The 16,843-nt window shown below is 37.8% G+C and overlaps 1 protein-coding gene across 9 annotated transcripts in view; it reads left to right on the plus strand.

Annotated features, from left to right (window-relative positions):
• The first annotated feature begins 602 nt into the window (after positions 1 to 602).
• PDE1A (phosphodiesterase 1A) overlaps positions 603 to 16,843 on the plus strand; it is a 166,212-nt gene continuing 149,971 nt past the window's right edge. For 3 of the 9 annotated variants that reach the window (XR_012588242.1, XM_074594019.1, XM_074594026.1), the window contains exon 1: positions 1,375 to 1,679. Coding sequence is in view for 8 of the 9 variants with exons in the window: in XM_074594019.1 (XP_074450120.1) it covers positions 1,576 to 1,679 (104 nt within the window). In the remaining variant the exon portion in view is untranslated. Of the gene's footprint in view, positions 1,680 to 16,843 lie in introns of all 9 variants that reach the window. The other 6 variants (XM_074594021.1, XM_074594029.1, XM_074594020.1 and 3 more) reach the window with 4 other exon arrangements.

The raw sequence follows: 16,843 nt of genomic DNA on the forward strand, positions 1-16,843 counted from the left end.
GAAAATTTATTTGGAAATTCTGAAGTGTTAGGATTATTTCAAAGCAGTGAGCCTCTTTTTTATTTTTCTGTAAGATCCTGAGTACTTAACGATATTATCCATTTCTGCCAATTGCATCAGATGGGAACCTCTCATCATCTCACATCTTTGTAAAATTTAACACAGATAAAGCTGTCTAGTTAAAGCTATAATGAGATACGCATCTCCTACCCTTAGGTTACTTCCAGTCAGCGTCCGAGGACGCCCTTCCTCACTGTTCCATTGTGGACCCAAAGCCCCTTTTCCCAGCTGGCCGTGACACTAGTAGCTGACAAAGTTCAGTCATACTTCCTCCTACTTGGCACACCCCTCTTGCATGGCTTCTTGCATAGCTCTTACTCTGATGGAAACAAACGTGGTCATTGAGATAAGCCTGTGGTACATTTGGTTATTTGGCTGCTGCTTCAGAAATCAAAATTGTTACTGACTTACCTAACAAGACAGGTGCTATTTACAGAGTACAGGAGCTGCTCTGCAAACCCACGTCTGTGGCTGAGCAAGCAGCAAGGGAATCCTCTCCTTTGCCCTCTCTAAACCACAGGAGAGGGTACAACTGTACAACCAGGTTCTGAGGGTTGCACTTGAAAAGCAGAGCTGGCAATCTGCTGCACGGCTGGCGTACCGTTTAGTCCTCAACCCTTTTGCTGTTTGCATGCACTTAATTGTTTTTTGCTGGCAGACACCCACAGTTCAGCATCAGATTTTGACACACGCATGCTGTCCCGAAGGATTCGCTGAGCGGGCTGTCTTGCAGCTGCTGCATTTTCCACTGGTTAAATTGACAGTTACCTACTGTGTGGAGTTGCTAGGAGAAGGTGAATAGTCATCATTACAGCGTATTCCTTCAATAACAACCTGTAGAGCGCTCTGATTTCTCTTCTGCAGGGATTTATACATGTCTTCAGTACCGACTGAGCATTCGTACAGTCATATTTTTATTGAGAGGCTGGTAGATATTTATTCATTAAGAATCAATTCAGGACCAACTAAAGAGAGGAAAGCTCTGGCATTTGAACATGCACTCTTTTTGTAGGGTGATGTGGCTGATACTGGCTTCTACCATCTGCTTTCCTGTTGCAGCCTGTTTCTCCAACCTGCAGAGCAAAAAACAGCCTTTCTTTCCTTCTGGATTGTTAAAGCCGTTCACATTTATTCTGCATGAATTATAGTCCATTTTAAGGAATCTTTTGTGCTTCTGTGCCTGTTCCTACAGCAGAAAAAGTGCATGAGAAAGGAGCTTGAGCCGTCAGTAGTATAGTAGCTGGCTCACCCATATGGATTAGACTCGTGAGGTCAGAGGAGCTGTGTGTACTTGCTCTGTGCTTGTGGAGGGGGGGGGGAAGAGTGGATTTGTCTATCAAAGTGAATAGCGATTCAGGCAGGATCGTCCCTCAGCTGTTTTAATTCTAATGTGTTTTGGTATGACAGCAGCTACTGTCTAACGTGCGTGGATCTTCTGACATTTGTAGTGGACTAAAGAATGCTTTTACTTGCTGGTGAGCCTGACTGTAACTGTATCGCTGTAGGACAATAACGATGGGGGCTCGAGCGACGGAAACAACTCGGGAACTGGAAAGCACCTCTATAAAGTATCAAATAGGAGGACACGCAGAAAAAATGTGGCAACGGCTCAAAGGAATGTGAGTAGCTTCTCTCCTTGGCTTTTGTTCTGTTCCCTGGGAAAGATCATATTCATCTGTTTGTTAAAATGACTAATTAGCAAATGCGAGAGTTATCTCTAAGCTGTGAATAGTATTTGCTTTTATAATACAGTACATCGCTCTCATATACAATGGTACTTAGGTTAATGTCAGACTCCGTATAAGGTTCGATCACCTCATTTAAAAGATATGTAACTAGTGAGAGTTATCCAAATTGAAATGCAGGTAAGTCCTTTCAGGTTAATATTTCCACAGCTCTGGTATGATTTTGTAAATGTTATCTTCAGAACCGGCATTGCTGAAGCTGTTTCATCATTCCTGTCAGGAATAGGTAAGTATATTATTGCAGTTCCATAGGAGGTATCAATACTTTGCCTTTTGAGAGTGCAGGTAAAGAAGTCTACATAAAAGGTACTTAGCTGTTAGGAGGACGCTATGTCTCTCTTTTTTTGTCAATTATTTTGGTGCTCAGTAATGCTAAAAACTGATTGAAGGACTATTTGAAGGGACAGTTATGCACCTGCTGTGTCTAATTCACTCCTCTCAAATACAATTTTCAGTGCAGACTTCTGGTGCAAATGATCAGTAAATAAACATCTGCAACTTGTCAGAGAGAACTCCATCACACTAGTGTGTTTTAAACCCCTTACTTAAACTTTGACGCCTCCTTATAAGTATTTGTCTGGTTTTTGCTCTGAAAGCTGATGTCAGGATGTTACAAATAAATACATGTTATATTTGTTGCTTTGGAAGCAAGGAAATGGCACTATTATTTTTTCTGGAAAGATTTGAAATACTGGGTTTCTAAAGGTATTCCACAGATGCTATATAGTGCCTCAGCTGTTGAATGAAAATGCGTTACTTTCAGTGCTAAAAGGATTAGATGCATTGGCTATGGCACTGCCTGTTTCCCCTATGCATTGGGTAGAGATTCAAGCTGGCTGTGGGGAAGGGAGTTTCCACCATCTGCTTTCTTTCAAGAGAAAGTTGGTTTGCTTCATTGGAAAGTCACTTTTCAGTTGTGGCCGGGCTTTTGCCCGAACTTCTCTGTGATATGCTTTTGAATATTTGCTCTGAATCCTATCATCGCTCTGTTTAAGATCATGCGCTTTGGGAACCATTTTGCCCCTAGAAACTCCAAAATGTACGTAGCGGAGCAAATATTTCAATCAGTTCCTGGTGCTACACATCTTGCTTCTGCATTTCTGCTACTAGAGACCTCCAACAGTTTGTGCAGACTTCCATTTGTGTAGGGTCTAACCTGCTGCTTTTGTTCATTCTGTAAGTTCTCTGTTACCGTTAGGCTCTTGGGTTGAAACATTTCCTTTCAACTGCCTCTGGAATGGTTCCATTAAACAAACGAATGTAAATAACTAAACATTAGTGACACTCAGTACAACAGCTCCAGGAAATAAGGTTCATGCTTCTTTAGGAGTACTTAAAACAATAGTTGGAGTTTGTGGTGTATCAAAATCAAATGGAGCTTAAGTGTTTGAAAATCGTGTATCTTGGTGCCACCCTCATGGCTGTTGTGACTGCAGGACAAAGATAGTGCCAAAATACTTGTATATAAGAGAAACAGGTTATATTATTAGATACATGCTCAGATGACTATTTTTCAGACTTCCCAATGATTTCATTTGATTATTCACTAGTCAATTTGAAATCACTGACTAGTCACTATTATGAATATTGTATGAGGAAATTTCAAAGAATTGAATTTTTCAGAGCAGATCTCCGTGCTCGGTTTGTAGTATAAGCATCAGTCATTAAGGAAAAGGATTCGTTTTGCTGATGCACAGATATCAAAGTAGAAGTATGTTTGTGTGTAGTAGGGGAGAGGGATGGATAAGTGGAACTGCCACAGATAATCTGATTTGGGAAGAATTCTTTTATAAATCGTCCGTCAGGGGAATTGTTTTGTCTTAGAGAGGGGAGCTGTTAATGAAACTAGTGTGTGAAGCAAACTACTGAGTTTTTAAAGGAGTGTACAGTAGTATATCTACATTGAAGTGAAGACTCGGTGCAAGTTATGAAGCTGAATGTATTCTTGCTGGTAGAGTCCACAGGCCTGCAGAGTTTTCACCAATGTATACATGTGATTTTGACACAGTTTTACTGTATTTTGTCAGTGAAACGTGCTCATTATCTTCTTGCCAGCAGGTCATTATTTCTGAAAGAACATTGGATTTCACTTAGGTGACTATCTGGATAGCGTTTAAAAGTTACACAATAGGTCCTTACTTAAAATAAGCTTTTCTTTTCTTTTAGCATTTCAGTGTTCACATAATGGGCATTCAAATCTGTATTTGGCTGCAGAATTCCATATACATTTAACCTCATATATCTTGGGGTGGTTTTGTTGTTGGTTTTGGGTTTTTTTAATTTTTGTAAATGCAGGCTGTTCTATAAGATAGTTGAGTTGAGTATGCTTAAGGATAAATTAAAATCCTTCTTTGAATGCCCAATGAGAAAAGCTAGGTATTGTGGAAGCTTGAATGAAAGGGCATTTCTATGGGTTTTCTACTCTATATGCTTGTGTTGACCTTCCTAATCTAATGCTCTCCTTAAGTGCAGTGATAAAAGCTTGACCAAGCTCTGCCTTCTGCATGGCAAGTCAAAATCCAACTCTATTTTCTTTACATTGCAATTGCATCAGTGCTACAAAAAAAAGGAGATTCTCTAGCAGAGAAGAGATGAATTTGAAATTAATAACTTCATTAGCATTGGTGCTGAGTTTATTGATGTCTGAGTATGTAAAACACAAGCTCACTGAAACAGGTCTTACTTGAGAAAATGAGTCATGTACATTTCTGTCTTGACTTGAGCTTCCGATCTTTGAATTAAGGCATTTTCAGTATGCAGACTGTGAGTGTCTGATGTTTTGTACTTCAGGGAGAAAGCAAAAACAAACAAGTGACAACTAAATAAGTCATATAACAGTGGGGCTTTTATAATTCTTTGTTATGCAGAAGAGTAAAAGCAAAAGCCATTCAAGCCACTGCTGGAATTCCAGCTGCCTGACTGAAGGGGTGTTGTACACCTGCTGCTTCAGGAGGCATCTCGTCACAGCCTGGCCAGGGTGCTCTTTCTCAACCTGTTTTCTCCCTTAGCCTTTCATTCTGCATCAGATGGAATCTTACTTTAGACAGTAACTAATTCTCCAGCTGAAATGTATTCTGGTGTCAATAGGACCAGAAGATTTGCTGCCTAGGAGAGTTTCTCTTCAGCTGCTGGTAGAGCGTGGCAGTGAGCTCTGAAAGAGAAGCAGCTTCTTTAAAGTGTTTTGATTCAGAACCCGGATAACCAGATTTAAAGCAGAGCTCTGTACGCTTGGTATTCTGTTAATTCGTGTTTGGTATTCTGCTTAATCTGCAGATAGACTTGACTTAACTCTGTGTTCTTCATTATTCTGTGAAATGGTGTGCTGTCTGTTTACGGTATACATTGGCTGGCTGCAACTTCACTCAACGTCACCCACAGAAGAGTCAGACCCCCTCTACCTTATCTTATTTTGCAAGTAGGCACCTCCTTGCAGGTAGCTTCTTGTATCCCCACTACTGTTGAACCTAGTATTAGGAGTGAGTTACATTTCTGAGCTTTGAATTAATTAGTGAGAAAACAACTTGCTTTTCACAGTTAAACGTATTTGCTGGAATTGTCTCTAAGACGCCGGAAAACCTCTGAATGGAAAAAGTTAAAATCCAAGGTCCCAAGAGTTTTGGGGAGTAGAGTTCACATGTGGTTAGAATAGACTACTTTACGTAATTGTCACTGATTTTAAGAGTTTGTGTTACCGCCATCACTGTCCTAAAACTAATTTGTGCTAACTTGGGTGGCAAAAGGGATTTGAGGAAAAGCATAAACTTCTTTCCTTGCCTTCTTCCCTTTCTTTTCGTCCACATCCAACATAATAGACCCTAATTTCTGCAGCGAGTCTAAACTGTTTTAGACACTAAAAGGGGCTGACTCATAGACCCAGTTTGTTTATCCTGCAGTGCTGCAGTGACAAATGCCTGTCATTACATGTGTACACATTTTGTACAGGCAAAAAGGGGCCCTAGCCACTGATTTGAGGAAACTTGAAAGTAGACATACCTTCCTCCATACCTGCTGAAGTATAAGAAGAGAGAATGCTTTGAAATGCATCAAATAGAATCCAGATTAGCAGCCTGTCAGGTCTAAAAGGGACCAGAATTGGGTACCTTTAGTTAGGGAACCTCACCCAGTCATTCCTTCACCAGATCCGGGGATACTGGTGGCAGAGCTATAGAACAGTTTCCAGAAGAAAGAAGTCTTTCATTGGTTTTTCTAAGTTCCTTGTTCACGTTTTATTTTATACTGTATTTGGTGTTTGTGTTTGCTTATTGTCCTTCTTTGTACGCTCAATTTGGCTAAACTATGAATGTTCAGTAAAGATTAACTAAAAAGATCATCATTATCAAAACTTAACATTTTGTGATATAAAGGTTTATAAATTTGTGAGTAGTGAACAATCAAGGAGAGGAGAAGAACTAGAATTACAGGTGGATAACTGGTAAAAAAATGGCAAGACAAATTGTCACTTACTGCAAACTACATTAGGAACAAATGGATATACAGTTCAAATAGTTTTTACTTGCAATGTTGCCTATATTTACCGTTTCCTAGCTTTTCTTTAAAGGAAAATCTTAAGCTCTTGAAAAAATTCAAATGACAGCTATTTCTAAAGGGAATTTAAGTAAAATTAAAGCTGTTATTTGTCAAATATGATTTCAGAATGCTCTGAACAGAAGTTATATAATGATTTACCTGTTGATTGATATGTATTCCATTAGTGCTATAATTACAGTAAGAATTGTTCCATTATAAATTGGGAAGAGCTTCTTTTGATTTTGAAACCAAAGTCTGTTTCTGTGCCTGAGTAGTCAGGGTAGACAATTTCTAATGATAACTTTGTAACCTAAAAATATGTATCTAATTAAATTTATAATATGATAAATGTTATAATTTTCAATAGCTATAGATATTTTAGCCATACTCAGCTACTTCACATTAGCAATTTAGAGAATGCTTCTATCCAGTCATATTAGAATAATGATATTATTTGGCTGTTAGAAAGGTGTTTCCAGTATTATCATGTATAGGAGGCACAGAATTAATTTTCTGGGTCGTAATAACTTTTTACTGCAATTTCTGGCACATATCAATGCTTTTGATGGATTAGAGTAAATGCTAATCCTCCGATTTGCTGTGGGTAGGTGAATTGCTGTGCTTATAGAAAGCTCTACTAGAAATGACTGCAAATTGAAGGAGTGGTGCACAAGCCATAATTTGCCTATGATATCGCTAAGAACAGCAGCAGTGTGTCTTTACAGGTCTCCCAGTCCCTGAATAATAAAATATCAAAATCCTAAATGTACGTGTATATGCACTCCTCACATATGCTTCCAATTAAAATTAAGTAGTTTATCTAAGAACACTGCAGGGGAAATTAAAGATAACATTTCACGAAGCTGACTGCTGAACTGCAATTAAATGAAGTCTCACATTTCTATATTCTGTATTTTTGTTTGGCTTAGACTTCTGACTCTACTTATGCTACATCAAACACTTCTAAGATTTCCTAAAAGATTCTTTTTGTGACTATTTAACTTATAAATGTTCGATTCAGGTCTCTGCCTAGAAAGACATTGTATATAATCCACTACACAAATAATTACTTTTCTCCTGTTTTGAACTCCTGCCAGCTACTTGTGCAGGGACCCTTGTTTGCCCTGCAGACCAGCCAGTCATTATAAACATTTCTTTCAAAAACCTCACTCTCTGATTTAGCTGGTACACATTGAAGCCCTCCACAAAATAGTTAGCAGTTTCTTAGAGCTACTGGTCAAAAACTCAGAGCTCATACTGCCCTTCCACATGTAAATTCCAGTTTCTGCTCCACCTCCACAACAGACTGAAGTCAAAATATCTGAATAGGCAAAAAAAGGCTTTTGTCTTGTTAATTATATAGAGTTGGGAAAAAATGCAAATGCCTAAACACTGAAATTGCATAGTTACCAGTGGAAGTTATAATAAAAATAGGCATCAACTTCATACAACCGAAAGAGAAACATAACCTCTGGTTTATCAAAATAATTTCTGACAGAAGTTTTCCTGTAAGATGTCAAATTGATCATTTAGGAGTGAATTAAGCATTTAGCACTGTTTCATTTTGTTTGTGTTTGCCATCCGATCTGGTTTACTCCCGATATCATCGCTGGAGGAGGGCTAGAGCAAAAGAGTTGCAATTATTTCTGTTGCCATTTACTGGAGTCTTTAGAAAACTAAGACTGCAAAAAAGGTTTTAAGATCTACTGTGTGGCAGCAAGTGCTCCGGTGCTACTGTATCGTATCTAACAAGTGGGCTTTCTTTTTGTCAAACAAAACATCCTAAGTGCCCCAAAAAGAAGCAAAATCAATCAACCAATCAACAAAATGGGCTAAGCTTGACCCAAAAACTGCAGAGTGATGAAGTAATTTACTTGTTCTCTGGTGACAGCAGATGTTCGGGAGATTTTCTGTTTTTCCTCTACTGCCTTCCCGTACAATTTCATGAAGTACTTGAGGTCGCCAATGCAATTTATGGAACTTGTAAAATAGGGGCTCGTGGAGAGGAGCTATAGTGGCAGTCAGAACTTAATATAAAGTCAGTCCTTTAATTTTCCTAAGGAGATAGAGAAAACTGAGCAGTCGTGACTAAAATAACAGAAAAAAATTGCACTCTGCTGTGGTTAAGGGAAGCTGAACAGAAATTGAGTACATCAGTTATAAAGTTACAGCTGACAATGAAGTGACTCAGTTTTCACGGTCCATAAAGTTTTACAATTAGTCAGACTGTTGTAGACTGAACAAGCCAGCCTTCTCCCAAACCTCTCTTTTCTTTTAGAAAACTGCTTAGGCTTGCTTGTAAAGAGCTACTAAAGGCATTCACTATCAGTTAAAGGCTGCAGCTGGCTGCAGAGCAGTGTGTGGCTCAGACCATAGACGCACATTCTCTGAATACATATATGCAAGGTCTTAAAGGGGTATGTGACTTACTTCTGAAAGTTTGGGTGGTTCTGACTGTTTGCCAGCATGTGTAATTTTGCAAGTGCGAGTCAAATACTGTTACCGTGACTTCTTGTATTTATTCCTGTGGGTTCTGCTAGAAAAGAGATTTCCAAATGGGTCTTCTGTGATCTGAGGGAGTTTGTCAGCTACACAGCCCCTAAAAGGTGACCTTTTTCAGCAGCCATCGTGAATTAAGTTGTCTCCCATGATTCATTCTTGCCTCCCAACTCATATTGCTGCCTCCATGCTATCTTTCTCAGCTGTTCTAGCATGACTGGTTTTGATGCCATGCAGGAAATTCTTCTGTGTTAAAAATAACCTGTAATAACTTTTTTTTACCCTTACCATAAATTTAAACTTGAATCAGTTCCTAGGTTGGACTCCTCCTGTGTTTTCATATCTAGTTGCATCCTTACCATGGAGGAAGTTGTCTGATGGTGGGAATAACTGAAGTTTAAGTGAAAGGAGATGGTTCTGCTTGAGCACCTCTCCAACAAAACAGTCTTAAGTCGCTCGTATTAAGTCCTTGATTCTGTGATACTGTAAATCCTACTCTAGGGTACCTAGTATTAGACCAAAGTGTGACAGAAAGTGTTGATCCAATATGAACTTATCCTGAGGGTTCAATTTTGTTCCAGTGTTTTTGAAAGGTTAACTTTGAACTGGCAGATTTTATGAAGATAAAGTATTGTCCATGTCACTCCAGCTTTCTGATACATCAGATAACGTCTGTGCTCCTGTAGCCAACAGAAAGCTGGCCTGAAAGAGGGCCAGTGTAAACATCCATGTTGTGTACTTTGGCTAATTCAAGACAATTGTAGTCACATAGTTGCACCTGAACTGAATCAGTTAAGTACTGCTAGGTAATCTACAACTAGCAGTTACAGAACTGTAATCTAAACTCCCCCTAAACCCATTGTTTGCCTTTGCTGTATAAAGCTCTTTGCCACCACTGGCAATATTGTGGGTGTTTGCAAATGAAAAAAGGTGAAAACTGCTATATTAAAATTTTGATTCTTCTTGACCTGAATGCCCTGAGAATGAGTATTCATTAGCTGTTTATGGTCTGTACAATGAAGCTGGACAGTCATGTGGTTTAATATGTGTTCTTTAGAATGAGTAAGAGAAGTGATGCTCATCTGAGTCAGTGTCGTAAAATGACAAAAAAAAAAAAAAAAAAAGTATTCCTAAGCTGCTTCTCTGTTTGGCAATTTAGGCAAATACACCTGACCTTCCAGAGAAGCCAGTACACCTTGAGATATCATCTGCTGGAGAACAGAAAAATGTGAGACCTACATTAAAGCTTTACTTTTTCCAGAACTAGTAGTTCTACAAATATCCCTCCAAAGTTAAAAAAAAAACAAAACAGGAATGTGCTTTTTCTCAAGTCTTCCTCACTGATCTCATGGCTGCTGCATAATGGCATAACTAAATGTTTGTAATCATTGTTGTTCAGCATTTTTGCCTGGTTTTGTTGCTATTTATTTAATGAGTTTTTCCGCTTTAGAGACTCCTGAATTACAGCAGTGCAACCTTCCAAGCATAACGCAGATAGTATTTGATGCAGTGTTATTTAACAGGGAGAGATCTAAAGGAAGAAGTTTGTCTGTGCAAGTGCTTATACTCCATTATCTATTGTTTGACATTGGCTGCAGTTTGTTTGACCCAACCCTTCTCCAGACTTTTGGCGCCCCCAGGAAAACAAGTAGCCTCCATAAATATTATGCAGACATTTAATTGTTGTGAATTTCTCTGATAAATAGTGTTTGGAGGCACTTACATTTGAATGGTTCACTGTGAGTGTAATTTATGCCAGAAAGACACTAAGGAACAGACGATTGGGTAGTATTTACTTCTTTCTTTTGTTCATCTGCAATACAGAACTATTGTTCTGCCTGGGAAAATTGAAATGAAAGACTATTGTTGCGTTTTTTTCTGCTGTGTTGTCTGCAGAATTTATTGAAGAATCAACATCTAACGCCATGCTTACCTGCAGTTATATGCTTTGTATTTTTATTTACTGATTGTTTTTAATAGTTTTGTGGGGTTTTTTTTTGTAATACCTGTGACACCACTCAGTCATATTCAGTAGCTATCTTTTCTGGTTTTATTAAAGGCTTGATGAAGGTTTGAAATTTTTTCCTCTAAACTGTAGTTTTTTATTATTATCATTGTATTTCCTAACCCTGAATACTTTCACTTACGATAACGGAGACACCTGTTTGGCAGAGATGCCAAACATGCCAAGCTCAGCTGGAGCTGCAAATGGTTGTCCCTTTTCACAGTCCCTTTCTGTCATCAGTGTGTTATTTTGTGATGCTCAGGCAACTGCGCTGCAAAAAGCATTACATCATTGGCATTGATTTCCATTAGGGTGGGCTGGAGTTTAGAATTCCTGCTCTGAAGAAAATTAAATACATTAAAAAATCTTGGAAAAGGCCACCAAAATTAAATCCTCAGAAGAATGAGTACTCTGAAATGCGTTTTAAAAAATTTGAGTCAACATCTCTTTCTGACCTTCTGTACTTCCAGGACCATAAACTGAGATGGCAGTAAACTGGTTATTTGAAAACCAGTGTTTCTAGTCCGTGTGCTGCCAAAGATGATCCAGGAGCACAGCTCTGAGCAACCCAGTGGAATAGTTACCTATAGTCAGGAAATCTCCGAGATAGATATAATTTTATGTGCAAAGTAAGCTGTGCACAAAATCTGAAATTTTCCATCGGAGAAAAAGTTAAATTAGAAAATTACTGACCAACTCTGATTTAATTATTCTCAACTTAACTGGAAAGACCCTGGATTTTATGGGTAACTGAAATTAGATATTTCCCTTTCACAGAAAACTGCTAAAGTATCACAGAAGGTTTTCTCTGTTGATATATTCATTCTTTGGTAATTTGGAATATATGTTTCAATGGCTACTAAGACACCTTCACCAGCTGTAAGGTCGGTTAAAGTTTCCAAACAAGTTTTATGGGATGATACTGTAACAGTCAGTGGCAGTGAGATGGAGATATATACGGCCTTTTCCCTGCCATATACTGCTGTGACAAGGAAACCCTATTCTGGTGTTATACCTCTCTTGAACAGACATTATTGGTCTTAATTCTAACTAATTGGAACAAAAATGAGACTTCAGATTAATTTGCCTGTGACTATTTTGCATGTATGTGTTCTTACAGTTTTTTAAGTGTGCTTTTACAACAAATACATCAGGTTTTGGTTTTGTTTTGCCTTTTTTCTGTAAAGCTTAGCTTGGTTGCAAGCCCAAGTTAATAATGAGAATAATTTATGTCTCAGTCTCTCCATGTAGTGCATGTATTTGATGCTTTTAACAGTGGTGCATTATTATACTGCCCTGAAAATTGTTGAGCCTTTCCTTCCTATTCCCACCATGAAGACTCCTCAAAACTATACAATTGTTTTGATTTATTGAGTGAAATAGTGCACTTACCTCTGGAAGGAAAACTGCCATCAATAGATGATAGGAAATATTATTTAAAGTGGCAAGATTATATGTAGAAGGAGTGAAAAAAATTTATACTCTTCAAAATAAGTTTGTCTCTAATAGATACTCTCTGGTTTATGTAAATGTTGTCAGAAGTATTATGTTCTTAACTTAAAATGCCATAGATAAAAACTTTGGCTTATTTGGGCCTTTTGACTTCAAAGTTCCTTTCTAAGCAGATTGATTTAATATTGCTTGTTTCTCTAGAAATATTTAAAAATATTTGTCAAAGACATGTCAAAATGAAAAATGTTAATAACATACATGTGTAAATAGCTTAGTGATAACTATGAGGAGCCTTGCCTCCAAGAGAGAAATATTTAGTTCTATTTTCAGTTGTTCTCTTGAGTAGTTTGGTTAGCCACTGTCTGCCTTGTGTGAGCTACACATCAAAAAGGGATTCCCTCTCCACTTGATTGCTAGAATATCCCTACTGTTCCAGAAATATTTAAATATATCATGTGTAGGAGTAACTACGCATAAAAGTGTTAAAACATTTTGGTTCAACACACTTCTGAACCTTTATAATTAATTGTTAGTAGCTTTCGGCTATTAAGTGGGCTATGTCCCATGGTCTTTTTGATAAGAAATGAAAGACTGGTAATATATTTCTGACCCATGAAACAGAAATTGAATTTCCAAGAATACCTAACAGATAGCTCATGAACACCTCTGGCCTAGGCCTTATGATTTCTAATTCTGGTTTAATGTTTCAAAACTTTCTCCTTTCCTTCACCAGTAGTGTATTGTTTTATTCTTCAGTATTCCAAGACCACAACATATACCCCTGTTGGAGACCGAATGTGGGTCATATACTGTGTGAAACTGAACATTAGCTAAGAGAAAAATGGTTTGTGTACATAGTAGGTAGGGACAAAAAGGCTGAAAAGTGAATGTACAACAGCTGCAAGTCTGCTTTAGAGCTGGATATGAGGTAAACACAGGATACGAGCATCCCAGAAGATTATAACAGTTTATAGCTCAATCCAAACTTTCTGAGTTGCTCCTGTCACTGTTAGAGCCTAAACCGAAGTTTGCGTTCAAACACTTAGAGGCTTTTAGAAGACTAAATTGTGATAGATTTAATACAACTATGACAATGCATGTCCTGATGTTTAAAATAAACACAGTATTATAAATTCTTATAGAAAATCTTAGCTTTGATTTGGTTCTCTAATTGTATTACTGCTTTTTCATTAGAACCTTGCGTATCTATTTACATCACATGCTAGCTCTGCATTAGCATTAGCTCTGTCTGATTAAATTCAACACTAATAAACATGCCATAATATGTTAATATTATCACTTCCTGGAAAAATCAGGTGGCTGAGGTGGGCATAAGCCATACGGAGCCATCTCTGTCACCTATTTCTCCCTTGACTTACACTCAGCTTTGGCCGGATTTATTCTGGATACATGAGAGAGTCAGCCTTGTCTTAGCGTGAGGTCACATAGAGCCATCTAGCACTGTGCTGATCTTTCTTTATGACAAAGGGCTGTATGCAGAATGCCGTTGTGTATAGTTTAAAAATATCCTTGTGTTCACATACAAGGTGAAAGCAAAATGTAAAGAGTGGGTAATGAGTTAGTGAAAGTATATAATTTCCTGTGAGTTTTACTTAAGATGTTTTAGTTTGAAAGTTCAGCACATTTTCATCATCGATTCAGTGCTCAAATCATCTCGGTTTAGGAGAGGAGGACTCAGAAGTTGCAGAGTTCTTGAATCATGTTACTATTTAGGGAAACATGGTTATTAATAGAACTTAATTTTTAAATACTTTTCAACCTTTACATGTTAAAAGTAATCTCAAATGCGTGCTTAGTTCGAATGAGCAACGGAATGGAATGAAACTTTAAGACATCACCTTCAGTAGGAGATTTCAAGGGGAAGGATCTGAAGGAAAAGGTAGATTTCATAGACGTTTTAGAGATTAACTGTATTGTTTTCATTCCCAGTAATGAAAAACAGTATTGGAGCTTTACATACGGTGACTTTGCATTGAAATAACCTCAGAAAGATACTGCGTAAAGCTCTATAACGACAATGTAAAGTGACAACAGATGTGATTCCTCACACTAAAATGCATTCTTATCATTTGACAATGATTAACATTATGATGATCCTCTTGGCATGGAACTGAAATTTTGCTACATTGTACAAGCTATATTAAATCTGTCTTTAGCTGGCACCCATGCCTTACTGAAGCTGGCAGACTACCACATACATGGGACCAATTCCAGCTTTATACATGGGCATGAGTGCAAAAATCTCCATATGATGCTTCACTTCTGAAAATTAGTTGATGATTTTCACAAAAGGGCTGCTGCATAATGCAACTCTCTATCTCAGCAAAAAGTACTTCATGGCGCAGCTATGGGTTCTACTTTGCTCAGTCATCTGCTTTTATCCAATCCATTCGGATCTAATAATATTTAAAGGCACTCCAGTTCCTGGCCATACTGGGACTTTGTGGTTCAATCTGAAAGTTCTGAAAATCTCATAGCTTTGCAAGACGGCACTTCTGAGATGTAAGAAAATATAAAGGTCCAATATTCAGTTCATTCCTTCAGGTAAAATGTGGTGTTGGACCACAGATTTTTCTGAAATGGACACTGTGAAAGAGGTCTGGGGTTTTTGAATGAGGAAAAAAAGGTATGTGATTGTTTTTGTGACATAATTAACACAATACAGTTGATGTGATGCCCATAGAGCATAAACCATAGAACTTCAGCCTGTGATTTCTCCATCAAGTCCATAATTTAATAAAATTAGCCTTGTTCTGGTCTCACACCAGCATAATTGGAGGCTATTGAATTACAACATAATAAATGAGACCTCAAAACAGACTTACTTTATTGTGACAAGAAGAGCACAGTATTTTATGGATGCAGTGGAATTTGCCTAAGGTTTATTTGTCACTCCGTTCTTTGAACACTGGGCTATGTCAAGTCTGTTATAATTTTTCAAAGTTAGTTGTTACTGGATGTGATTCTTCTTTTCTTAACTGCTAAGTGAGCAAGTTACCTGGAAGGATAAGAATGAGTCCCTGAAGCTTCTCTTTTTTTTTCCTTTCCTTTTTTTCCCCCTTCTCCCAAAGGAAAGAAACATGTTTACCTCCCTTTGTCTGTCACTTGGCTGCAGCTACAGTAGTAACACAGAAACAGATTGCAACAAAGTCGCTATTTATTGCTATGAATTTGGATTTTTGCCACTCTCGCTAATGAGATATATTTTTGCAGATAGACAAACTGAGGATGGGCTCCTCAGCTTACATGCACTTGATTGTATCCCAGTTTGTCATTAGATTTATTTTTAACAATAAAATCAGCAGATTGTAATTTGTATTATGATCGTCACGAATAGATCTCACCATGTTTAATACAATTGTGAAGCTTTTACTATGTGGATGAAGGGAGTTAGACGTTGAAACCAAAACCAGTTGCACATCATCATCTAAAATTTTATTTTAGCAGTGTTTCTGTAGTAATTTAGGGAATGGGAACAGGGAGGAAGGGAGAGGTAGAGTTTTATCTAATGCCACGCCACCTAAACCAAATAATTACATTGCATTCCTTTCTAGTGCAGCATGCAGCTACCATGATATACCCAATATTGTACAGCATTTGGTATAATAGTAGAAGTATATACCATATTAATTGATGAAGTCTTAAATGTTGTGCTCACGTTTTTATAGGTGGCTGAAGGCTTCTCGCTATACAGTCAGCACCGCTAAAAGTGTACAACAAATAAAAGTTAGAAGTTTTGGTTTTTCCCTGCTGAGTTGCCTCAGAGGAAAGTGTCAGTAGCACAAAAGCCTTTGTTGCTTCACTTCATGATTAAATCCAGCCTTCCCCATTGAAACAACTCTTCTTTTGCATTATTCCCCTGTTACAAAATGTCTCTTCCCATCAAAAACATTTTAGTTTCCCTATGCTTCTCTTCCTAATTAACACTGAAAGCCATTTCTAAAATTGTGAGTCTAGAAGCTGCCATTCCTTCATGTGTAAAGAATTAAACTCAGCAGTTACACATGTAAAAGAGATGTTTTACTCAGTAAACTATCTCTGTACCAAAAGTAGACTGCTAATGAGCAAATGTAGGCTACCATTTTTAATTTTTAATTTCATTATCCAGAAAGCACCAATGCCTACATGTGTGATTGCAGCTACCCAGATTGCCTTATCTGTGTAAATGAATTATGAAAGTGAAAATGAACAAAGGCATTATCTGAGCAGCAATATACTACCAATTATAGTGATGTGATTATACAATTATAACACTTCTATTCGGGTGCTTGTACTTCAATGGAAGGTAGCTTTTTTCTGTTCACATTAAAACTTCCCTAACAAATTTAGTAAGCATAAAAAGGTCGCATTTATACTGTGGGAAAAATTATTAACACCAGAAGTTATTCCACTTATCTGCATCAGCTTCAACTCACGGCTTTGGATACAACAACGCGTGCTTGCTTCAGTAGTCAGGCTAGTTTCTTGTCTCTTACTTCCCCACCCTTTTTTGGGAAGGAGAGATACCTTTAATCCAGATTATTTGTGGGAATGC

This window comes from Larus michahellis, chromosome 7 (assembly GCF_964199755.1).
Source record: "Larus michahellis chromosome 7, bLarMic1.1, whole genome shotgun sequence".
In the NCBI taxonomy this organism is placed as follows: Eukaryota; Metazoa; Chordata; class Aves; order Charadriiformes; family Laridae; genus Larus; species Larus michahellis.